This window comes from Platalea leucorodia, assembly GCF_965183815.1.
Source record: "Platalea leucorodia genome assembly, chromosome: Z".
NCBI lineage: Eukaryota > Metazoa > Chordata > Aves > Pelecaniformes > Threskiornithidae > Platalea > Platalea leucorodia.
The window spans coordinates 29,122,007-29,147,869 of NC_138858.1; the positions used below are offsets into that span (position 1 = coordinate 29,122,007).

A 25,863-nucleotide genomic window follows, 5' to 3' on the forward strand; every position below is an offset into this window, starting at 1 on the left:
TCAAACCAGCAAGAAAAGAATAGTGGTATACACAAAGCATTAAGAAGAACACATCCTTTGAGCAGTAACAGACATGTCTTTATCTGAAGAAAGCAACAGGATGCAAAAGTCGGGATTTCTACTGAGAAAGATCTTAGGAGTCATGTGTTTGGATAAAGATGCTGTGAGCATACAAGTACAATCTAATAATTGAAATGTTAGGTTGTTCTGCTCCTGACATATCCTGTTATCAAATTCTCAGACAAAAAAAGAAAAAACATGCTTCTGCTCACCTAGAAGCACATGCTCTAAAAACCCAATGAAATCCAAACTCAGCTGTTCCTGTATGCTCCAACTATTTGGCAAGAAAGTTAATACTAAACCTGTCTGCTTCAAAAGCATCATGCTTGCCAAGACCTTCTTAGAACCACTACTGGATCATTAATATTCTTAGCTACTTTAAAAGTGACTCTCCATAAGCATAAGGAACATCATGTAGATACAAGTTGCTCTCTTAAGACTTTGTTCACTTAGAGCAGCCATCATCATCAGCATTCAGCTTGGAGGCATTAAAGCCTCAAAGCCGCAAAACCCGACTCATTTGAATGCTGAACAATAGTCAGTTCTGGGATATTACATTTGCACATATCAGGATGCATATAGAACTGGGGAAATCACTAACAGTACACAGTAGTTCCAAAACTGGAAAAAAAAAAAAGTCTAACTTTCTGTTACAGAACAGAAAAATCACTACTACTGTCTTTTGTAGAGAGGAAGCCTAGTAATAGTTTTCCCAAGAGCAAAATACCAGATACAATGAGAATACAATCTCGGATCTTTTTCTGGTTGGTGACATCATTTCTACCTACAAAGTCCAGAAGTTACTTACTGATCTTAGGAGGGCAAAGAGCCAGAGAAGTTATTGCTTCTTGACGTTATCATCTCCAAAGCTTTATCCTCTTTCAAGAAACCAAAAAATCTCTCAACCAACCAACCAAAAAAACTCCACCGAGTACCAACAATCCTTGCTTGTCCTATGTTATATGAGAACATGTTGTCCAAGATTGGTGTCATGGAATTTCAGACAACATATAGGAAGACTAGACAGCATCCCAAGGCTGTCAAGGGTCACTTCAGGTTTATGCATCCCTAATGCCTGTGTCCACGAGCAAAAAACCACCTTCCTCGTGTTGTCTGGACATAGTTCTTATGGAATTTGACATTGGGTTATGACCCACTTGTCCACGTGAAATCTGCATAACAAACATTCTGATCTGAGCTATATTTCCAGTCTGGCAAGTAGCATTTGTAAACGCTACCTAGAAACTGCCAGTAGTTCCCAGAAACATGGAAATTACAGCTCAAACAGTTGAGCAGACAAAAAAACCAGAGCTGATTGGTCCTTTGGTAGACAAGTCTGCACTAATCTAGAATGGTAAAGGAACTATCAAATGACATTAACCTCTACAATTGAATGGGATGGGAGGCAATGTTGTTAGTAGGTCAAAGAGCATCTCAGCTATATAAAATAACATGCCTTATCCTTGTTATGATCAACACACCAAAAAAAAGTGACAGCTTCAATGTGTAAACTGTAGGAGTAGCAGCACTAGCACTAGATTTTTAACATGATGATCTCACTTGGGCTCAAGCAATGCCTGGCTGCTCCACAGTATAGATGATCCTGGCCATTTCAGGAGCAAGTAACTTAATGAAGAATAAACAACTGCCACATGCATTGCCTGTCAAACACAATGCCAAGCTGGCAATTAGCTAAGAAGAAAGTTTCGCAATCTCTAGTCTTGAAGGAAAATGAAGAGTAGGCAAGTGCAAGAGTAACATACCTGTTCTGATGAATGCTTTTTATTTGTTATTATTTCTGCAACCCCAAACAAATTTCAGCACCCAATCTGAGAAATGAGACTCACCTCAACTATACTAATCATATGAGGAAGGAGGCGATCCATTCGAACTTCCAGCAACATCACCAGAGCACGGCAAACATTTTTGCGTACTTCAGGCTCCTCATCACCAGCCAGTGCAAAAAGATTCTGTTGGAAAGTAATACCAGCTGAAAAGCCTCTGTTCATCTAGTTCAACTTTTACTTAAACTGACATTAGTGGCAAACTAAAGTATGCAAATATGTACTTCTGTACTCTCCCACCCCACACCTCAGAACAGCATTTTATTTCTTAAAGACATATGGTTCAGCAAATGAACTCTTCGCACTCTCAATGTGTATTGTACACATAACTAAAACACTGCGTAATATTAGCACTGGCACGAGAACAGTATTTCCTGGATTTTTTCTTCTCCTAAACATAAATGAAGTTCTGAAGCCAGAAAACTCCATCAGTACATAACAGCAGCAAATTAAATACTCTAGATAATGCAAAACACCACCCTTCTAATGCATGTTCCATAGCAGTATTCAAAGACACCCAGATGGACTCTGATGTGATGATCCTTGTACTGCACTTTCCATCACAGGTAAGTGACAGACTGCTGCCATTACTTTTACACCTTTATGCAACAGGAGTTTTCTCTACTTATGAAGAGGAAGCATCTTTCAAAATACTATTTTTTGGGCTTGGAGAGTGCTTAGACTAATCAAATCTGAGCACAAGCACACAGAATGAACTTTAATCCATGGGGACTAAAGCTAAGAATGGGCAACCAGAAATGGAGCATTTGGGTGTAGAGGTAGTTGTAAAACATAATTCAAAACTCTTGATAAATCAGATATGTAATTTGACTTAATCCCCCAACCAAGAATGCACACCCACCTCAATAAAAGAATCTATGTGCAACATAAGAGCTTGAGTTCTGCTGATGATAAATTGATTGACGCATGCAACAGCATGAGACCTACAAATGGAACAGTTAAAATACACATTTTTCATGAGTTAAACACATTTTCTAAACAGTACATAGGCATCAAAAACATTAGGAAGCAAATTACATTTTCCAAACATCTTCTAGAGGCAAGAGGGAACAAATCTGCACATCTATATTACCAAGCAAAATTACTAAATCACATTTTAAGTACCACCTTATACTCTGATATATCTAATAAATATTTAAGAATAAAGTAATCAGTAAATATAAACCAGAGCAGGATGACTAAACCTGGCATATTTGTTCCAAACAGTATGTAAGGATGTTCTTTTTGAGTAATTATGATTATTGATATTCTTAGATATTAACAATTCCATACAAGTCAACATGGTAAAATTTCCTTCTTCATTGTTAGGTATTCAACTGCCTTTGCAATATTTTTAGTATTTAGTGAGACCAATATGTGTCAACAACATAGTTGTAGCTTAGAACAAACATATGCTTGTAGCAGGATACATACTAAAACACTTGTGGTAGAAATATACTAAAATAGAAAGCATTGGTTCTTCTATTCCATTTCAGGTAAAGCCATTACTTACAGGTCTTTTTCATTCTCAGAAATACAAAAGTCAAATTTCGTAAGTAAAGGCACAAGGCAAAACTACCTGTAAAAGTCTTTGAAGATCCATTCAAATATTTTTACTAATGTAACTCCAAACTTCTGTTCAGACATTTCTTGGAAGACTGTCTCATAAAACACTGTTCAAAAGTTGTCTCTAGACAGATGCTTTTAACTTGAAACTGGTTTAACAGTCTCAAAGCCAAAACCATTGCAGCATAGGAAAAAAGTGAAAGACTGTATACCGTAGTAAGGAAAAAAGTGTGGTTTTCTCCATCTATCCCAGCTCCAAAGTAGTATTAAGTGTAGCTTTCCACAAGGGCAAGTTCATGCTTTGTTATATATTTTTCTTAGTGTGCATCTGTTTTAGGTGAGTTTCTAAATCTTATTTGAAACCTATATCATGATATATTCCAAGTTATTATCTTCTTCTTAGTCTTCACCATCTACTACTTTTGACAATAAAGAATTGCCACCTCCGAGTTGTAGAATCTTTCAATATAATTTTCAAATAGGAGTTAAAAAACACATTTCACAGAATCACAGAGAATCACAGAATGGTTGAGGCTGGAAGCAACCTCTGGAAGTCATCTGGTCCAACACCTCTCCTCAAGCAGGGCCACCTACAGCCAGTTGCCCAGGACCGTGTCCAGGTGGCTTTTGAAGATGTCCAAGGATGGAGACTCCACAACCTCTCTGGGCAACCTGTTCTATTGCTCAGTCACCCTCACAGGAAAAAAGTGTTTCCTGATGTTCAGAGGGAACCTTCTGAGGGAACCTTCTCTGTTTCAGTTTGTGCCCATTGCCTCTTGTCCTGTCACTGGGCACCACTGGAAAGAGCCTGGCTCCGTCCTCTTTACACCCTCCCTTCAGGTATTTATATACATGGATGAGCTCCCCAAGTCCCAGCTCTCTCAGCCTTTCCTCATGGGAGAGGTACTCCAGTCCCTTCATCTTCTTCATGGCCCTTTGCTGGACTCTCTCCAATATGTCCATGTCTCTCTTGCACTGGACAGTCCATAACTGGACACAGTACTCCAGGTGTGGCCTAACCTGGAAGATGAGGGAAAGGATCACCTCCCTTAACCAGCTGGCAACAGTCCAGCCCAGGATACCATTAGCTTTCTTTGTGGCAGAGGCACACTATTGGCTCATTTCAGGGTAAAAGCTACTGTTCTTTGTAATAAATATTAGCAGTAACAATTTAATTCTGGAATTTTTCTTCTATCCTATACTTCTGTTACTTTGGAGAGCTAAATACAGTTTTACAGTGAAAAAAAATGATGAACTGATTTAATTTGATTCAGCTGAGAGATAAAGAGCTTTCTAAGTTTTGGTGCAATTAAAGTGGAAGAAATTCTCTGCAAGACCTCAGAAGCTATTGTCAGCAAAAGAATTTTGACTCTTCCATTGCTGAAGTCATTACAAAATGAATGCAAAATTCTTCTTTCTAGTCAGAATATTAAGGTCTAACCACAGCATTGAATTTTTCATAATAATATGCAAGAACTTAAAAGAAACAGTTTGGTTTTCAAAATCATAGGCTGATTGTACATTTGGAAGATGTATAAAGAGGTGAGATGGTTGTATTAACTAAGCAGATAAACATGGAAATTATTGAGGCATGGTATGTCTGTGGATCATTTAAAAAAACTAAGCATGTTTTAAACAGATCTACAAAATAGCAACCTTGCTGCTCGTGTAAATAAAATTTTAAAAGGTAACTATACTACAACACCTAAACCTACCTTATTTTTGGACTGCTGTGCTTGAAGAACTGCAAGAATTTAGGAATCATGATATTGAGTGGTCGGTCCAATACATCACTATCTAGAATTTCAGCAGAATCTTCACATATCTTCTGAAGAGCGCCAAATGCACCCTGTTTAAAAAAAAAAAAAAAAAAAAAAAATCTCTTCTTTCACATTCTGAAGAAAGCAGAATTTCAGGTTTTGTACAGAACAGGTAATTTCAGCATAACATAGTAAATGTAGCTAGTTAACACACTAAATGCAGCTAACTAACTATGGAGTTAAACTGCAACATCCTTAAAGTCTTTTTATTTAAGCTTTTTATACCGGCATCTGTAAGCTCTCAAGCTGGGTGAGTCAGTGGATAAGTGGTAATTTTAATTTTAGCATTCAATGCTCATCTATTCAACCATATTTTTAAAAATGCTTAAAAGCTAGTTCTTATTTAAGAAATAAATGTCCAGGTGCAGAAGTACCCAATTTAATTACATAGATAATTGTATTTCCTTTCATGCTTTGTTATGGGGTGAAACAGAACTCTGGATATGATGGTCAATTTGAGTTTCATTTTCAAGAGCTTTTTCCTTTTTCTTGAGAAAGCAGCACTAAAACACTACATAACAGCATGGCATCTTGGACCATTATGCTATCTCTGAGAATTATTTTATACAAAATGCTTCACATGCTTTCATGAAGGCAGTATCAAATAACTAAAATTGTGTGATCACAGATTTTTATTTTTTTAAATCAGATAAGGCTTTTTTCCTTCTCATAGTTTAAAACAGTTATGTTGGTATTTATTTATTTTCCTTCACACATACTGAACAAAACAGTTCATTTCACTCTGATATAGCAATGACAGATCGCTTTTTGAGATTAAGTTACAAGAAGAATGAACACTACTTTTAAGTAGGAGAAAACTCAGGGTCAGCTAATGATGCCTAAAAGATTAGGCATCACAGCGTGGTAACTTCAGGACACTTCTCAGCTGAGATGCTATAACTACCCATCTGTAGTCTTACTCTGCTTTTATGCAAAGAAAATAAATTTGTCTGAATGAACAGTGAGAACATGGAAGGCAGGTAGAAGAAAAAGTATCAAATTTGAGCCACTGTTCTCTGAGGAGAATGGATGTGCATGTATACACACATACATAACACTATACATATACATAGTGTCTATGAAGAGAGACAAAAATAATCAAATTCAGATGATAATCTTCTATTTTCTATAAGCCTCCTTACCTCACAGGTATTGTAATCTTCAGAATCCAACAGGCTGCAAAGCTTTGGTAAGAGTTCAGGCCAATTCTGTAATTCCCCTTTTGAGGCAATGGTTGTTATCAGAATGCCTAAAGGAATCAAGAGGGATGAAGGAAATGAGATCTCACATATCTTCACATGTTCCATACCAATTTTTCTCATTTTTCTCCTCTCAAAGATCTAAGGATTTAAGAAATTTGGTTTGTTAAGAACTGGCAAGCACAAAAAGAGGAATGGTATTTGAAGGGCTTTGAAATGCAAAGGTGGGTTGCTCCTTCCTGCTACCACGAAGGGCTCAGACATGAGAAATGAAGCAGAAAATAATACCAGTTAAGGAAATAATCATGCCCAAACACTGCAGGGCGGCTTTGGCTCTAAATTTACCAAACACTGTACAAATCTTGACCTCCAGTAAATACAGACCTCCAGTAAATACAGAGTATCCACCTCAAGTCACCTCCTCTTTATTATGATACAAAAGCATGAATGTGGGAAGCTGTCATTCAATAAACTTACAACCCAGTGGTAAGTTCACAACTTTACTGTGTTTACACAAAGCATTAAGGACACATTCTAAGACTGAGATATCTACTAAGAGCTTACACACTATGGCAGGTCATCCAGTGATCAGCTGTAGGAGTTGGCTGATTGAGATCCAGCAAATAGATAGGTCAGCTCAAAGAGTCACTAATTCTGTTTCCACCACGTACAGAAATACCAGGAAAAAATAATTAGGTGACAGGAACAGGGAAGGCTGCTTATAAACTAGGACTGACTTTGTATGAGTCCATTTTGCCTCAAGACAAAATGAAACAGGTAGCATAATCCATTATGCTACTGACAGTGACTTCTAATGAGTATGAACACAAAAGAACTTGATACTACTATAGCTAGTAAGCTCGCAAGTGACAAGTGATGAAAAAAGCTTTCCTAAGCTTTTTTCATTGAGCTAATCACAATATATCATTTTTCTTTGGGATAAAATCTTAAAATTCTTGTTAAATACACAAGAATACAGGACAACATTACAGAGCAAAGGACATTCTGGACAAGACACACAGTAACTAAAAGATATTTTGCATCATGTTTCCTTTGATGCAATAAGGCTGGAGAACCCATGAAGACAAAGGGCAAAAATGAAGACAGAGGTAAACCACAATTTTACAGCTCCAGAAGTAGTTTGTATCCAGTTCTCTTCATAACTGCAACTGAATAGAAAAGATTCCCAAAAGCCTACGGAGATCTATGGAGTCTTGACTCCATAGACTGCATTTCTCCTGAATATTATGGTCCTGCAAAGAATATCAGATGCATTAATAGAAAATACTTATTTTTCTGTTGCTGGATCTTAATGATCCACTTTTTTTTTTTTCCAAATTAAATTGAACTTCAAAAAAGAACAAAATAAATGAATTTTCTTGCCTCCTAGACAAAGGACTTAAATTGCAAAATTGTCTCCCCAACTTAGATCTGGCACAGGTTTGTTTGCAGACTTAACACAGGTTCAAAAACAAACATAAGAATGAAATTCCTGGAACTCCTCTGGACTAACATATGACAGAAGTTACATCATAAGTCTCAAAGGAGCAGGTAGTTTTGGAAAAGAGCTGGGTGAAGATCTTTTCAAGATCCTAGAAGTGGTTTCAGAGGATGGTCCGGCTATACTTGTAATATGTGCAAGCTTTCACAGAAGGAAAGGTTATTTGAAAACTACTTTAAGCATTCCTCCAGAAGGCTTATCGCAGATAGCGACAAGATAACCTAGGAGGAAATACTTCCAGATGCATAGGCAAGAAATGACCTAAGGCCACTGCCCCTTCCAACAGAGATGTATGCCGTTCAGACCATACACATCATTATGAACTTTCTATACAGGTCTGCAGGGAAGACATTTAAGGCTGTGCTAGTGTTTTGGACATGATAAAGAGACACTTTGGTGGGAACAAAAAAAAAAAAAAAAAAAAGAAAGAAAGAATATCAGACTACCAAGAACTTAGGCAACAGCTATAGCATTTGAAGCTTTGCAAAAGGTTTTAAGAACACTGACAAAACAGCCACATAAAATTATTAGGCACTTATGTTCATGTTAAAGGGAATCTTCATGGTCTTCTAATGAGCTTCATCGCCTTTCAAATGCGAAATTTTTCCCACCCACCTGCTGCTTTTTTTGGCCAGCAGGGAACAGAAGACACCAGAGATTAGCCTTTATGGCTTTCTCTGCAACACTTCAGACCGAGAAACATGGACATCACAAGAATAATCAAAGTAAAGAAATAATCAATGTGGTAGCTTGCAGCTTTTTGACAGGTTTGGGCTAGAGCTGACAGTTAAAACAGGCCTTTCCTTCTGACCAACATACTAAGCTGCAAGGTTAGAAATCTGAAACTGAAAGTCTTTATAAATATGGTCTTTGATTTGTAATGAACTTCAAAACAGTATTACAGAATCTGTTGATATTTCACTTGACAAATGTGAAATCTAATGAGTAAAGCAGCTGGGCTAATTGAGCAGTAAATACACAAGAGAACAAACTCCAGAGGATGTCAGAAATTGTTAAAAACATAATTGTAATTGCCATGACAGCATCTTTTATGTCACTGTTTCAATTACATGCAACCCCAGCTTACAGCATCAATTCTACAATAAAAAAATTGAACATAAAGAAAAAGCAGCTATGCTTCAGTACTTTCATGCCAATAACAGGACAGGGGGAAGTTTGGAGTTTTTTGGGGTGTTGTTTTGCCTCTGTAGCTCCTGAAGTTGATACCTGACCTCTTTAATTCTAAGATGCTGAACTTCATTGCAAAATTCCCCCTCATAGGACAATCATTAACTTTCACTGTACTTCTGCAGTGAAACTCTCCGGTCCCGTCACTACTCTTAAACACTCAAACAATTTCTCCTGCCTGCTTTTAAGCAGCAGCTACACTAAGGTCCTGCCCAATCTAGAGTCTCCAGAAAGTTTTAAGAACTGTCACAGAGAAGTTCCACACTGTTTCATCTGGGGATTAAAATAGGGAAGAGCTAAGTAAGGATACAACAATGTGTAGTTACCATTTGGTCTCAAGTCACAGTTCTAAAATCAACTCTATTGCCATGCTCATTCTCCTCAGTGAGGTAACTTCTGAGGAAGGGATTAATCAGCTTGCCTCCATCTTGGCCAAAAGGTATCAGCTTTTGCCTGGTTAGCACTAAGTGCTAGAAACCACAGAGGAGAGTGAATGCTGCATTAAATCTTCTCTGATGCTATTTTGATGTACTTGCCTATTTTCCTCTTGGAATTCCAGAGATCTTATTTGCAGTTGGCTCATTAAATTGATAGTGCTTGAACTGCAAAAACCCATATGCATCTCAAAGAGCAGCTCTAACTAGCACATGCCAACTCACATGCTAAGAAGGCAGCCTAGGTAGGTAGTAATATATTTACACCTAGCTAGTACCAAGAGACCAGCAGGTACCAGACCAGCCTCACTATTAAGACAGAAGGCTACAAGGATCCAACATTTAATTACTTCAAATGGGAGGGTGCAAAGCATGCACTAAATAGCATCTCTTATGTAAGCATACAGTTCATCAGTTGCTACTCATCGTCAGAGTTCATACATGCTTGAATAACCCCTGCAAGGATCACTTAAAGCTGAACAGTAATTGAGCTACTAATCCACAAACATTTCTTACTAGGAGAAATCAAAGAATAACTGCTTGAAAACAAACAAATCCCCCACACCCCCAAAAAAACCACCCCACAAACCATCACCACCGAACAACCTTAAGACAGCAATATGAATGGAGCTGGAATATATTTAGTCAGCTCCATTGTACTCCACTGACAATTCCTATGAACAAACAAGCAAGTGAGACTTCTAAAACCTGAAATCACAAAATTACCTGCCACTTAAAGACTTCTTTCTACTGTCATTAAGAAAATGGGATGTTAATAAAATTCATAGTAAAACAGCTTCACAAGTGACGAGACAGTAGGAAAAAGCTAAGAGATGAGCGTTTTTCTTTAGCCCATAGTCGCTAACCCAGATGTCTGGAGAAGGAATCCTATAGAAAAAGCAAAGAATCCTAAAGGAACAGTAACTGGTAGATTATTCTATAAGAGGAGTCAGCTGATAAAAGCTGAATTTCTTTCTGAACTGACACCCCCCCTCCCCATTTTCTCTACTGTACTCAAATATATATTTATTTTACTTTTTTCTATTTTTTTGAGTGGACAAGTAAAATTACTACAATGATTGTAGTAACTAGAGGAAATCATTTTCTCAAAGACCGGAGAGAAAAGCAACTTTACCTGGAAACAAGCAAAAAAAAAATGCAAGTAAGCATATTTTATGGAAGAGGTACACTAAAACCAAGTATTTACAAGATCAGAAGTCCATGTAACAAAAAAAATTCTTGCTGGAACTAGGTATCTTTAAAGTCCCTTCCAACCCAAACCATTCTATGATTCTATGATGTTCTGTACACCACGCTTTATCTACTGTTTTCTGACAGAAGGTATTTTAAAACAGAAACTCACTCATTATGTGAATGTGTTATGCATGCTATGATGATTCCCTGAAGGGATGTGAATGTGTATGCGTGTGGGGGGGTGGTTCGCTGGAAATCAGCTAACAGAAGTGTTTCATTGATGCAAGCGGAGTACTGAAATAGTTCTGATGTCAGACCTTTACCTTGTTCCTGTTTTTAGCTACAGAAATAGGCAGCAAGCTCAATTTTAGTAGATTCAAATAAACTTATGTTCAGTTACATTTCAAGAGATGTGAACTGAATTGCTAAATCATTTCTAAGAGAATAGGAAGAAAAAGTAAGTGTGACTTTCATATATTCACACTAAAGATAAATATCAGCATTAAAATATGGTGAAGTTGTTACAATTATCAGAAGCAGTTTTAGGAGTTTAATAACTCTTTACATCACTAGTGCAGCTCTCACCCGTATCAGTAACATTTTCAGTATGCAGAAGACAGTAATAAGAGCAAACTTACCTACAGTAGCTCTAATTAAGGGGGAGGAATCACCAATGTTGTTCAGACATTCACTTTTAATGAAGTCAGTTACCCCATTGGGAAAGTTGTGAAAATGTGCTTTTACATTATTCTTCAAGATGAGACCACTCAAGGAACGTGTAGGTTCATCTGCAACAAAAAATAATTACATTCAACCTTCAATCAGCTCAGAGGAATAAGGCAGATTTCCAGAACAATGCAACAAGAGCAAAGCCTATAGAGAGAGAAATTAATCTGCATTTCCTTATCTCTCCTTCCAACTACACCAATCGATTCACATAGCAACGCTTTTCAGGTTCAGAGTTCACTATTTATATTTATGCAAAATTACAATATCAGTGTTACAAATTCCACATTTTAAGAGAAAGTTTTGTATAGACATATAGGCAAGGAATAGATCTGAAGTCACATGATACAGGAGACTCATGAAAGAAATTGGTCAGCCAAAGATATTCAGACATTCTGATTATACTGACCGGCTTGCTGCAACACTGATACTGTAAGAAACTGATGACAGACCTGCTTTCAGCATAGTAAGATACAGAAATGATGTAGGGACTATACAGTAAATCCTCCACCCCCGACACCCACAGAAATACAGTGTTCAATTTTTCTACAAAATAAGGTATTGTAATCCCTTCAGATACCAGCTGTTCTATTGATCTATTAAATTAATAATTAGAGGGAAAAGGAAAAAAAAAAAGTCTTTAAACAATGTTAACAGGTAGGTGCTACGTAGTGTGAACCATAAGAATAAAGTAACCAGAATTGACCTGAACTGAGTAAGAACTAAAGTTTAGGCAACAGTTTGAGTTCTCTTCACTGAGCTCTTTTTGCCTGCAAATTTCTCTAAATTATTGGGACAAGAGGAGGAATGGAAAAAGAACAGCTTAGATTTTTCATTTATATTGGAGCAGACTCATGTTTGGCTCTTCAACCAAGGGCATGAGTAACTTGGTATTACTTCTGAAATATGCTGAAAGTGAGATCTGGATGTTCCACATAGAAAGGATTAGTTTATAGTACAAGAAAATTTAAATTTACAGTTTAGAGCAACCCTAATCATCAAAGGAAGCTAATATTAATTAGGATTTTAGCCACTTATTTAATTTTTTTTTGTATGAAGCCCTGATTTGGGGAAGAAATAAGGATGTTCAAAGTTCCTTTGTGCCAAGAATCAGTTTACACATGCATTCCAGGCCTTCAAAACTATTAACATCCCAACAGAAATAAGGATAAGAAAAATAAGAGATATAACTTTAAAATATAAAGTATTTTCAAATTAAAGTTACTGCATCACAACACCAAGACTCTCAGTACACCTGCAATGTCTGATGGACACTAAAGACACTTTCCATTGTGATCTGTGCTAGTTAGAACAGAAACAGCACTTTTCAGAAGAGGAGATTTTGTTTGGCTGATTAGAAATTAAAATTCATTTTAATCAATTGATCTTATTTGAGTTCCCAAACTAGACTGCCATTATAAGCTTTTTAATCTTGTTTTTATGTTCATATTTCAGTTCTCCTAAACAAGCATTATTTTTCATGCTCCATAACTATAAATGTATTGATTTACAAACATATCCTCTACACAGAATTCAGTAAGTTGATAAACCAAGAAGCCACCCACTCCACACATACATATTTGAAACAATTCTATAATATTACCTACACTATATGTTTTAAATACCCACCAACTTCTAAACAATACAAAAATAAAAGTTGTTTCACTTGCACAGCACTGCATTTCAAGGGGCAACAATTTTTCTGGGAGAATGGAGAAAGACGGAAGAAAGGGTTTATTATTTTAAATAAAAATATTAAAGACTGGATGAGCGGACAATTTTTTCTCAACCACAGAACTTGGTTGTGAGATGTGACAAGTATTACTACCATTATTACTTGGCAAGTCAAATCAAGTAATTTTATAATTTTGTTTAAAGTTTTGAAGATATCATTAACAAAGATCAGGTGAAGAATGACCTAAAGAAAGAAGCTCTCACAGGAACTCTTGATCAGTCTCAGGTTTGCCTGAAATACTGTCTGAATTAAAAGTAAAATCTCAGCATCAACTCTTACACCAATAGAGTATGTCAAACTGATTGCTTTACGTAACTAATCCATTGATAGGTACGTATTCAAGAAATAGAGTCCTCCATATATGGTTATTAAGATTTAAAGTTGTGCCTAGCAAGGAAGGAAGCCAAAGGAGTCTTCCTTTAATTTCCACATGATCTAAACCCCTTGCCAGCCACAATAAGCCATCATCGTTAGCAGCCACAGCTAGACACAGAATACAAGAGTTACTCATTCTGTGTCAGCCAGCAGTATCTTCTTGGGGTGAAAGAAGTCTGATTAGAATACAGTACCTTAGCCACTATTAGTATAAGCTCTAGCATGAAAATAATAAACAGTGCATTAAGGAAAAACATTAATCCTTTAGAATGCCTGGCTACAATTACAAAAGGGACAAGGCAACAGCTTAAATTTAACCAAGCAGAGATACACATACTATTAAGTTCCTTGTGTTAGAAATAGGCAGATTGGCCAGCTGGTTTAGATAAAAATCAAGGTCACATTAAGGTGAAACTTCAGCACCATTTTTTTCTTCATGAACTATCCTGTGGTATGCAGCAGCACGAAACAAATACACTCCTTTAGCCAAGGTAACAGAAAGAATATTCTTCGTAGTGTTTAACTCACAGACCTGCAACAAAGATTCCATGGGATTCATAGGGAAAGTCACACCTCTGACAAATGAAAAATAACTTGTGAAGCAAGAAAAAGAAGAAAGATTAAAAACAAAAAGCAAAACCAATTATCACCATACAGACAGGTGACAAGCAGAAATCACAAAGATGGACTTAGCGCTAAACAAACACCAACCACTTCAGCTAGAGAAGCAGCATAGAATCTGATATGCAAGCATTAAACAAAAAAACAACCAACCAACCAAACCAGACCATAGCCCAAATCTTAATTTGAGAAAAAATTTTCTGGTATGACTGCACAAGGATATTTATGGAATCCAGGGTGTTCAACAACTTAACAGCTACACTGTCAGAAGAGAGTAATGTAGGTCTGGATGGAGTTCTTGCTGTAACACCAAGATTACAGGCAGATGGCCCAAGAGCTGAGTAAGACACTCTTTAGTCTTCATAGATTCTATGATAAGTTGTCAGCCATATGCTTCAGCCATCAAAAAAGATCACAGTCTTGCCTCCTTCTATCTCTGTCAACCTGGAAGTATAGAGTTGACAAGAACATATAGTACAAGAAAAAGAAGGAAAGCGAAGCAGACCTCTGGCATTTGATGTCACCTTTGGTGCCAAATCAGTTCATCAGTGGAAGATTCCCCTCTCACATTGCCTCACTTTATCATAAAACCATATCACAATCATAATTTGGTTCTCAGTAAATTTTCAATTCTGTTGCAAGACTCTAATACTAGTTCTACATTTTAATGGTTTACATACAGAGCAAATGGACGTATACCCACATTACACAGATGTCAATGATTTTAGGCTGCTACAGTGCTTTTAAGAACTAGAGTGTGTCCTCAGCCAAATTTCCTCTAACGAGGGTTTGTATGACATAGGGTGCATATGTAAAAGCAATGAGGTTTTTGTAGCTCACCTGCAAATCCAGGTGAGCGTTTGTTTCACCATGCCTTTTCAGCCTCTCTTCCTTAGAAAGTAACTTCCTAGATTGCTAAAAGAACTGAGCAATTGGGATGAGGGTAGCATTTATCCATTCACAGACTGTAATATAAAGATTATGAGCATGGCTATATTTTGCCCTATTACTCTTGTGGCATTGGCAACTTTAAAAGTTAGGGTGAGACTTTTTCTAAAGCAAAACTGCTCTGTCTGTCAATTTGAGTCTCAAAGCTGTTAAGCCTTTTTCAGAAATAAGCTGTCATTCTATGTTTTTTAACTAGTGATATGGATTTAATATATACAAATACAAAATGTGATAAAAATCATGACTAGTGTCACTGTTGCACGTGAAATTTCTGATCCATTAATGAGATTGGTTGTCTCTTAAAAGAGCTAAAACAAAAAAAAAATAACAGATCAGTGTCATATGGGAAGCAGAAAATGAATAATTTCTTCTGTCCTAATGTATAAGAATACAGTACAGACACACCTTCATGAGCTTCCCAGCAGAAAAAGATCCTACCCTTTTTATTGATGCTGGACTTTTAGAGTAAGCCTAAGTATAACACTTTTGGCTTAAACTGGTATGGTTTATCACGTCAGAAGCAGGATTGAGGATGTTTCAAAACATTCAGTGTATCTGAATACATAAATGACTTTGAAATGTTGTGGCTAGTCTCAAAATAATCAGTGCTCCATTGACTCATGTAAGTCATGGAAAATAATTTGACAGAACTGCCTAAGTTCAGGAACATCTGTAAGACACGAAAACAAAGCTGGAAATGTTCCGCTGATGCTGAGTGTTGCATATCTATTGAATAATAAGTAGCAACAGCTATGCTTCTGAAGACAGTGTTGTAAATAAAACTGAGCTGTGGACAATATGAGAAGGGTGTTGAAATGCTGACCGACAATTAGCTTGCTGGTTACTTATGGAAGTTTCTGCATTCTAACTAATAATGACCACAGGTCAACCAGAATGCCAGAATTTGTACATCTCTACAGCCTTGCAAAAACATGAAAAGTTTAAAGAACTAATCCTCTGCTTTCACTCCTACTTTTAGCATCTCTATCGTATCCCCACAAACTGGTTGTATCAGTACTTTTCCTCTCTAATGCCATTTTATGTATCACCTGCAGTTAAATCAGTGCTAGAGTTCTATCAAGAGCAGAAGAATCCTTAATAAGAAGAGGATTTGGTGTGGTGAGAGTATGATTCACTACAAGACCTCAGACTACGTAATGAATGCAGGATATTGTTGCAGTTTGAGAATATCTAAAAAGTAATGTCATCTCTCTTTGGTGTTTACATGTTGAAGGAAGGGGTGGGGAGTGGTGGATGACAAGTACCTTAGCACTAAGTCAAGTGTATAGGGAAAGGAAATTATGAGCTTCCCAATGGAAGTTGCTTAGACAGCATTTGGCAGTGAATGAATTAGCATTTAGAGTCATTAATCTATCTGAAGAAATTACTTGGTCAGATGAATAGAAGTTTTGTCACTCTCTGAATATATCAAAGGTGAATGTTACCAATTAAAACATGTGACAATCTGTCATATGAATAGCTGTTGGAACGCAAGGATTAATTGGATGAGTAAAATGAGGTTCTGCTACCAAGCTGAGTAATTCAGCATACTGTTCAAACTGTTAAGCGAGTACTGGGAAGCACAAAATACAGGACACTCACCAACACTGGTGTTGTATAGGGTGCTATGCATTGGAAGTTTTGACTGCTTCTTCTGTCTCTATCCTATAGGTACAGCTTAACAGAAAGTTGTGTGGTGGCATGCATGTAAAAATATTTTCATAAAGCCAGACTACTTTGTTTCTAACCGATACCCTTCCTTGCCAGTAAGGCTTCTTCCCCTATAACGCCCAATTAATTCAAGACAAAACCTTCTCATTTTTATTTCCTAAGCCCATACTCAGTGTGTTTCCTATTTTTGTTTTTGTTGTGGCTGACTTTTCTGGACACTATAACCAGATTTTCAATTAGCCTATTAGGATGCACTCTGCTGAATGGCAAAATAAGAGTTTTGGCACTAGTGGAGGTATTCTTCCTAAGCAGCTGTGCATCTAGCTACAATAATAAAATAGAGAGCATGGACCTGCTTTTAATTCAATACACCTTTATACAATTTCATCTTTTATTATTATTATTTTAGAAACTCTTTTTTTTTTTCCTAGTATTTGGCTATACAAGTGTTCTTACTGGGAACAAAGTGACTGATCCTCTGCTACTTAAGAGTACCAGTGAAAATGAGACTATATCTAAGCAGCTTCGATGCGTGACCATGCTGCTCTTCCTCTTCCGAGTCATTTGAAATATGTCTTCAGTTTCTTTAGTTTTCAGTGTCTACCTATAACTTCATCAGCCTCCTTTCTTTGATGAGGGAGGAAAACGAGGGGAAACTGTGAATGCTTACCATTTTGGAATGCTTCAAGCTCCTGAGACTTAAAGCTTACCAGTCAGAATTACCTCTGATCAGTAGTATATCTTCTGATTCAGAGAAGATGATCTATCACTTGAAGTTATGTAAATGCTTTTTCCTTGGAGGTACCAAAATAAAAATTTGTACTGTTGAATCTGTACTTGTTTGAATAGCCAGTGCGTGCCACTTCAGATGAAGCAGACAACCTCACTAGGAACGAATGGTGCTGCCCAGTCCAGCGCTGCAGGGCTAAGCTGTTATAAACTGCCTATACCGAGCTGAATGCAGACCGCGGTCAGTATCAGTACTTATGACTCTGTCATGGCACTGCTGCTCCTCAATACCTTTTGAAAGCAGAAGGCACAGCTGAGTAAAATCTTCATGTGGTTCTGAAGAGTGAGAATTATGTCATTGTAGAAGGAGAAGGAAGGAGTTTAACATGCTTCGCAAAAGCAGTAGTAATGCATAGCCAGTTATTGATATTAGCATCAGACTGTGAGATCAAGATGTGCTTTTTATTTGGCTCTTTAGATTGCTTTCAGTAAAGATACTCAATTCTAGAGCTGGCCAAAAATACTGTGGGTACTATTATTGGTGGTGGTGTGGTTTAATCCCAGCTGGCAACTAAAGACCACACAGCCACTTGCTCACTCTTCCCCTCCTGGTGAGACTCGGAAGGGTAGAAGTGAGAAAACTCACAGGTTGAGATAAGAACAGCTTAATAATTGAAATAAAATAAAACAATAATAATAATAATAATAACAACAACAACAATAATAGTAATAATAACAGTAATAATAATAATAGTGAAAAAGGAAACAACAAAACAAAGAACAAAAATCCAGGAAAAACAAATGATGCAACTGCTCACTACCCGCCAACTGACATCCAGCCCGTCCCTGAGCAGCAATTTCTGTCCCCCAGCCAACTCCCCCAGTTTATATACTGAGCATGATGTCATATGGTATGGAGTAGCCCCTTGGCCAGTCTGGGTCAGCTGTCCTGGCCGTGCCCCCTCCCAGCTTCTTGTGCACCTGGCAGAGCATGGGAAGCAGAAAAGTCCTTGACCAGTGTGAGCACCACTTAACAACAACCAAAACATCAGTGTGTTAATAATATTGTTCTCATCCTAAATCCAAAATACAGCACTATACCAGCAACTAGGAAGAAAGTTAACTCTATCCCAGATGAAACCAGGACAGGTGGTATTGAAAAATATTTGGGTTTTTTCTGGGTTCCACTCCCTTTTGGCATTAAAGGAAAGGCGTTTTTACTTGCACATGAGAAGTGGTAACAAGCATTCCTTTATAAGGCTAGATTTGGCTTCATGAAGGTGGTCAGCTAATCAATTGCACCTGCCCCAGCACTGCAAGATAATGAACACACTGAAATTGTTATATCATCCTAATGCCTTACAGCAAGTCTGCTTTCTGAAAACCTAGAAAGAGGTGGCGATGTTGCTTCCTAGGAGCCATCACAGCCTAAATCAGACACCAGCACATAGCCTCATGAGGAGGAGGCACCATTTTTTCAAGTAGAAGGAACCTCAGAACTGCACTGAATCAAGTACTGCTTGGTGGACAGAAGTGCCTTTAGAAATCACACCAGTGACACTTTCCCTTTCTGTAGGAAACCACCACATAGGGATGCTTGATACTGGTATTTTAAGTCCACTTAGATTTGACATGAGAAACAACCAAACATCACTGAGTAGGAGAGTTTGACTTAAAAAAAGCATACAAAGAAATACCCCTTGCAGCATACTACATTCAGTTCATAAGACACACTAAGGGAAGGCTTCAAATAGCTGGCTAAATACCTCCAACTTACCCTCCAAAAGTCACATTTATTGTTAGGCCAAAACAGACCTTACTCAAGACTACCTGAACTTCAGAAAAAGGCACAGCAAACAAAACTGAGGGTTTGATAACCTTAAGAATCAAGGGAAAGCCTGAAAATTTCTGTCCTTTCTCCACAAGCTACTTGAGAGAAAATATATTCCAAGAGAGAAAATATATTCCAAGACTCACCTCTAAAATGCTTACAGTGAACAGCACTTTTGAAGAACCTAAACCAATGCCATTAAGTACATGAAGGCATGAGGCTAGTCAACAGCTGGCACACTCCAAAGCTGCCTGGGAGGACTCCCAGCAAGGTACAGAGCATGGATCTGCCTCCAACATACACAAGACTCCTTGGGTGGCTTCCTTGCAGGAACCTGGAAATAGGTAACCCCCAGGAGTGTGTTGGCCTCCTCTGGACACAGGTGAATTCCCAGGTAGCAGCCCCAGACTCTTCTAAGGTATTTACTTGAAGGGCATTGTGTATGTCGAGGGAAGGTCCATGCCCTGTAGGTCCCCCGGAATTCTTCTAGGCATCTTCTGGAGTATGTTAGCCTTCTCTGGAGATGGGTTAATTCCCAGGTAGGAGCCCTAGACTCCTCCAAGGTAGCTACCAAAGGAGTTTTATCAATGTTAGAGGTAGTTCCATTCCTGTTAGGTCCCCAGGACCTCTCGCAGGCATCTCTGGGAGCATTTTTGTTTCTTCTGGACACAAGTGAATTCCCAGGTAGCAGCCCCAGACTCTTCCAAGGTAACTACTCAAAGACCATGGTGTATGTTGGGGCAAGATTCATGCCTGGTAGCTCTTTTGGAATTTTCTCTATGATCAAGAAACTTCTTATTTTACTTGTTCTTTTTCAATGCTTTCCTTGTATGGACTTCGGGGATAGAGAAAGAGATAATAACAGAGATCCCATACTCTGATTCTGGATGCTCAGAATAAGGAGCTGCAGGAAAGGATTCCTGAAGCGTTGAATCACAAACCACAATCCACTGGATAACTTCAGAGTTTCTTTCAAGACTTAAAATAAACAAACAAACCAATAAATAAATAAAAATCTGTCACTTCAAACATGTGGTATGTATGCCATACAACTACTTCGGAGAAGCCTTTTCCTTAAATCTGCACTACAATATCCCTACAGAAGCACGAGAAGGCAGAATTAGCCAGCATACAGGAAAAAACATGGAATTTTGATCTGACAAAATTCATTATCTCATAACTTGGTTTCCCTTAAAATATTTATGCACTTCTATTACTTTATGCATTGATTACTAAAAACTCAGTCAGGGTTAATTTTTTTTTTTTAATTCTTCATTCATCTGAACTTAAGAGAAAAAATGTTTTGCTGTTGTTTAAGTAGGACACTACATATATGTTAGGCAGCATTTTAAACTGTAAGTGTACATTAATCTGACTTGACTTCTGAATTGCAATGCAATCAGATCCACTCCTTGGCAGTTATTTTAGTATATTTAATTATGACATCATGCAGGATGATGGTATTGGGCGGGACAGGGGGAGTGGTAGGGGGACATTTGTTTTAATTAAACAGTTAAAGCTGCTGAACCACTTTTCTGGATTAATCCTGCTCATCAAATACCTGCCTGAAACTGGTAGCTGGTGAATTAACACCTCACCTCACACAATGGTCTTTTTCTTGCTCAGCTTCCAAGACCTTTCAACACCAACATGCCAAGAAAGTTCATAACAGAACAGACTCATGAAAACTGCTGTCCAGATCGAGTTTAAACTCCAACACTCATCAGGAAATATTCACATCAAACCCACAAGACCACTTTGGATCCCACTAATAGTTTATAAAAAGCCATTTCAAATTCTGCTTACAGAGCTAGATGAATTATTAGTGTCATGATTACCAGAAAATAAATTACCATCTGTGTGGACTTCTACTGAAACACAAACCTGGGGCAGGGGGGATGGGAACAGGACCTTCCTCCATGGTAATGTTCCATGTCAAAGTAAGGTACTCTGAATAACTAAGTCATCACAGGAACAAGATCAAGAGTACACACTGCTCTATCTTCAACTGATTTATAAAAATACAAAGCATTTTGGAAATAAACTTAAAAGATCATCCTCAAAGCCTATGACAAAGGCAGTACTAATGCAGCGGTCTCAATCCCAGCTCATTCACCTTCAGACTAAAAGTTCATCTCAAGGATTCTGATCCTTGGCTGCGATAGCCTTACACTGGGCCATGGCCAATCCACTGAGATAACACTCTGTTGAGACCAGAGTTCCCACGTCAGGATGGGGTGAAGAGTCAGTCACTAAAACACAATCCAAGATCAGAATCACAAAGGCTTTGTATAGCTGCAACAGGATAGATAACTACAGCTATATAGGCCAGCAGAAAGCTACCAGGAGCATCATGCATTTCGCTCAATATTTTCCCCACTAGCCTAGGTCCTGCCAAGAGTCCAGCAGACAGGGGACAGGGAGACAGAAGCAAAACTTTATAGAAACTGTGCACAAACTAACCATGTCCTGACTCTTGTCTAAGAAGGATAAAAGGTAGATCTGAGAAAGGACATGTGTGTTTTGGGAGTAAGGATAGACAGTCTGAATCTTAACTAGAATAGATATCAATATCAGTAGTTCTGTTCTTTTTTTACCACATAGAGGCATTAGGTATGTAGAATCTTACGTAAGAAGTGGTAAGCTTTGACACCACTTCTGTTATTGCATTTTTTTATATAAAACACCCACCAACATGAAGGCCATATTAGGCCAAGTAGAATGCCACATTAATTCTGACCCCATATGAAGACAGCTTCCCTTTTTTTGGTCATAGGTGTGAAGATTACAGTCAAAGAATAGATACATGCAGAAACATAGTAGGAATAGTCTGTAGAGATGACAAAGTCTCAATTTAGTTTCTCCTTAGAGCTGAACAGAGAAATGTTACCAGAAGGCAACACAGTAGTCTTTGCTGATGCAGTTACACTGTTTCATCTCACAGTATGCTGATACAACCTTGCATCAACAAAATATTATGGCAGGATTATGACAGAGCCATCACACCCAATGCTCCCTAACTGACAAATTGATTTATGAAGATTAGAGAGTATTCTTCATGAATGACAATGGACATAATCTTTTGATAATTTAGCGCAACCCAGATCCACCTCTCATTCACAAAATTTAGGATGCTGTGTCAGATAAATCATGGTGTAATACCAGGTTAAAAATAATAAGGAGACGACACCAGGCAATTGACAAAGTTGTCTGTGGTGGGTTGGCCCTGGCTGGACACCAGGTACCCACCAAAGCTGCTCTGTCACTCCCCTCCTCAGCTGGACAAGACAGAGAAAATATAATGAAAGGCTCGTGGGTCAAGATAAGGGCAGGGAGAGATCATTCACCAGTTACCGTCATGGGAAAAACAGACTCAACTTGGGGAAATTAGTTTAATTTATTACCAATCAAAAGTCAGAGTAGGGTAATGAGAAATAAGAACTAAATCTCAAAACACCTTCCCTCTACCCCTCCCTCTTCCCAGGCTCAACTTCACTCCCAATTTTCTCTAGCTCCTCCCCACCAGCAGTGCAGGGGGACAGGGAATGGGGGTGCGGTCAATTCATCACATGTTCTTTCTGCTGCTCCTTCCTCCTCAGGGGGAGGACTCCTCACACTCTTCCCCTGCTCCATGTGGGGTCCCTCCCATGGGAGACAGTCCTCCAGGAACTCCTCCAACATAAGTCCTTCCCACAGCTGCAGTTCTTACTGAACTGCTCCAGCGTGGGTCCCTTCTATGGGGTGCAGTCCTTCGGGAACAGACTGCTCCAGCGTGGGTCCCCCATGGGGTCACAAGTCCTGCCAGCAAACCTGCTCCAGCATGGGCTCTCCACAGGTTCACAGCCTCTTTTAGGCATCCACCTGCTCTGGTGCGGGGTCCTCCATGGGCTGCAAGGGACAGCCTGCCTCACCATGGTCTTCACCAGGGGCTGCAGGGGAATCTCTGCTCCAGCACCTGGAGCACCTCTTCCCCCTCCTTCACTGACCTTAGTGTCTGCAGAGTTCTTTTTCTCACATATTCTTACTCCTCTCTCTGGCTGCAGTTGCCCTGGTTTTTTTTTTCCCCTTCTTAAATACGTTATCATGGAGGTGCTACCACCGTGGCTGATGGGCTCGGCCTTGGCCAGTGGCGGGTCCATCTTGGAGCCAGCTGGCACTGGCTCTATCGGACACAGGGGAAGCTTCTAGCAGCTTCTCACAGAAGCCATCCCTGTAGCCCCCCCGCTACCAAAACCTTGCCATGCAAACCCAATACATTGTCCTACAAAAGGACAAGACAGATGAATTAAGAAGGATGCTATTTTTGTCAGCCTATTTTAGATGGGGAAAAAAAAGGGATCTTATAAACATTCATTTACAGAAGGTATAAACAAAGCAAGGCTTTGATATAGACAACTTTGGGAATTTCATCATTATGATCAGCAAGGTCTGAAACAAACTCAGAACTTCCGCTTTCACTATGAATTATCTATATTATGATACCTAGAGGTTCTTCCTCTGACCTGCCTCATGCTTCAGATGTCTTAGACAACTGCCTCAATGTACCTTAACCAGAGACTAGAACTGTCCTCGGGCAAGACAGCAAGGAGGCTGAAACTAGGACAATACTTTCTCAGATTTTCCTTCAAGGGAACAGACTTGGACGACAGAAGCAAAAGTGCGAAAAAGGAAAGGAGGATTTAGATGCATGACTTGGAACAAAGAAGGGAAACTGCAGGAAAACTAAGAAAGCAACAACAGAGGCAAAGCTGATATTCCCTTGCAGCACTGGACTGTGTCAGTCAACCATAAAAAACATACAGAAAGTGATCTGAGAAGCAGCAGCAGCAATATGCACACACTCCAGAAAACAACTCATTAACAGAATATAGAAGCCTATAGGATTCTGAGCTCAGCTCAGGGGACAGGGTGAAGGGGGGGGGGGCGGGGCGGGAACAACAACAAAAAACCACCAAACCAAAAACCACCAAACCACCAACACTAAGGCAGGGCAGGGCCATCACATTATCTACCAGGTTTTACATCTGCCAAACCAAGAAGGAACAGATACATTAACAGAGCATCTGAGTAATATTTTAATTTACAGATAAATTATTAAAAACAAGCTTCTTTCATTTAGATAATTTTCAGTTAATCTGGACTCCACCTCACCCAACTAAGGAAGATCTCTGAGCACCATGCCTCCTGGGAAGTACATTCTAGAGACCTATACCTCAGTCTTTAATGGCTTGGGATCGTATTTTGTTCCATTAGCTTGCCTACTGTCTGACTTCCAGGACTGAATGCTGTTTCCTCAACATTTTTTATATTCTGTGATATTTGTAACATTGGGGAGCATCCAGATTCACAACACTGTCTTTAAAAATGCACATTAGTTAAAAGAAAAAAAGAAAAAGAAAGGAAGTGCTTGAAGCTAGGGCCTGTATATGCCATAGCTGCAAGCCAAGCCATATATTTTCACTGATGAAATGGTAGGAGGGCAACAGCTGTTTCCAGGAAGACCCAAGCTTAACAAGCCTTGACAGCTTAACAGGGCCCACAGAACTTAAAAACAAAACGCAGAAAACCACCACATACATGTAGGAGTACCACAATAGACCTAAAACCAGCAAGCCACCAGCATTCAGACACAGAAGCCTGATGAAGCTAACAATGGAAGGAAAAAGAAGTTACACTTTTTGCAACTGAAAAGTAACACCTCTGGTGCTAAAACAAAGCAAATTCCCTACACATAAGGTTTATCTAAGTATCTTAGAGGCAGGCGTCAGTGAAACACCCAGCTTTGCACGCAAAGTTATTTGCTTGCAAATAAAAGTTTACTTGCAAAGTTATTTGCCTGCAGAGGCATAAGACTCAGGCCAAAAATAATTTGATACAACCTCCACTGCAGTAAAATGAGGGTATTTAATACACATTTCAATCAACCATTACAGAAAGCCCACATTCAGGAGCTGTCACCTAAATGTATTCCTTAAGCTTCATTTTCTCAGCAGTGGTTTCAACAGTGGTAAAAACCAAATCAAACGTTAGCCCCATCCGCTATCAAACCAAGCTCTTTTTCTCATGTACTATCAAAACACCTTAATTTTTATTGAATAAGCTGTCAGTGATGTTGGGAGCTTACTTTCATAGCTTCTTCTGCTGGGATGGTATTGCCATAACAGAAGCGTGAACTTCCAACATTATGAATATCTATGCTTTGGCCCATGGTGTAAAGTACAATAGTTCTTTCCTCTAGCCAACATGGCAAGGCTGTAGGACAGACCGCCAACAGAACCCTCTTCAGGAGGGGAAAGGAAAGAACACTTTCCAGTTGTACTGAATAGTTATCTACCTGATGAATCCATCGCATTTTCACCTCCTCATCAAAAAAAGAATGCAAGAGTATTGTAGCTACTGAATAGCTGTTCTAACAGTTTCT

General features: G+C 38.6%; 1 protein-coding gene across 5 annotated transcripts in view; it reads right to left on the reverse strand.

The window, feature by feature from the left end:
• The window catches only part of TNPO1 (transportin 1), a gene marked incomplete at its 3' end in the record, with an annotated part of 59,889 nt that overhangs the window by 27,846 nt on the left and 6,180 nt on the right, over positions 1 to 25,863 (reverse strand). For 2 of the 5 annotated variants that reach the window (XM_082336153.1, XM_082336151.1), the window contains exons 4-9: positions 20,319 to 20,420; positions 11,445 to 11,594; positions 6,433 to 6,539; positions 5,186 to 5,319; positions 2,767 to 2,848; positions 1,908 to 2,030 (exon numbers count right to left, since the gene is read on the reverse strand). In XM_082336153.1, coding sequence (XP_082192279.1) covers positions 1,908 to 2,030; positions 2,767 to 2,848; positions 5,186 to 5,319; positions 6,433 to 6,539; positions 11,445 to 11,594; positions 20,319 to 20,420 — 698 coding nt within the window. Of the gene's footprint in view, positions 1 to 1,907; positions 2,031 to 2,766; positions 2,849 to 5,181; positions 5,320 to 6,432; positions 6,540 to 11,444; positions 11,595 to 20,318; positions 20,421 to 25,863 lie in introns of those variants that run through there. The other 3 variants (XM_082336154.1, XM_082336152.1, XM_082336155.1) reach the window with 2 other exon arrangements.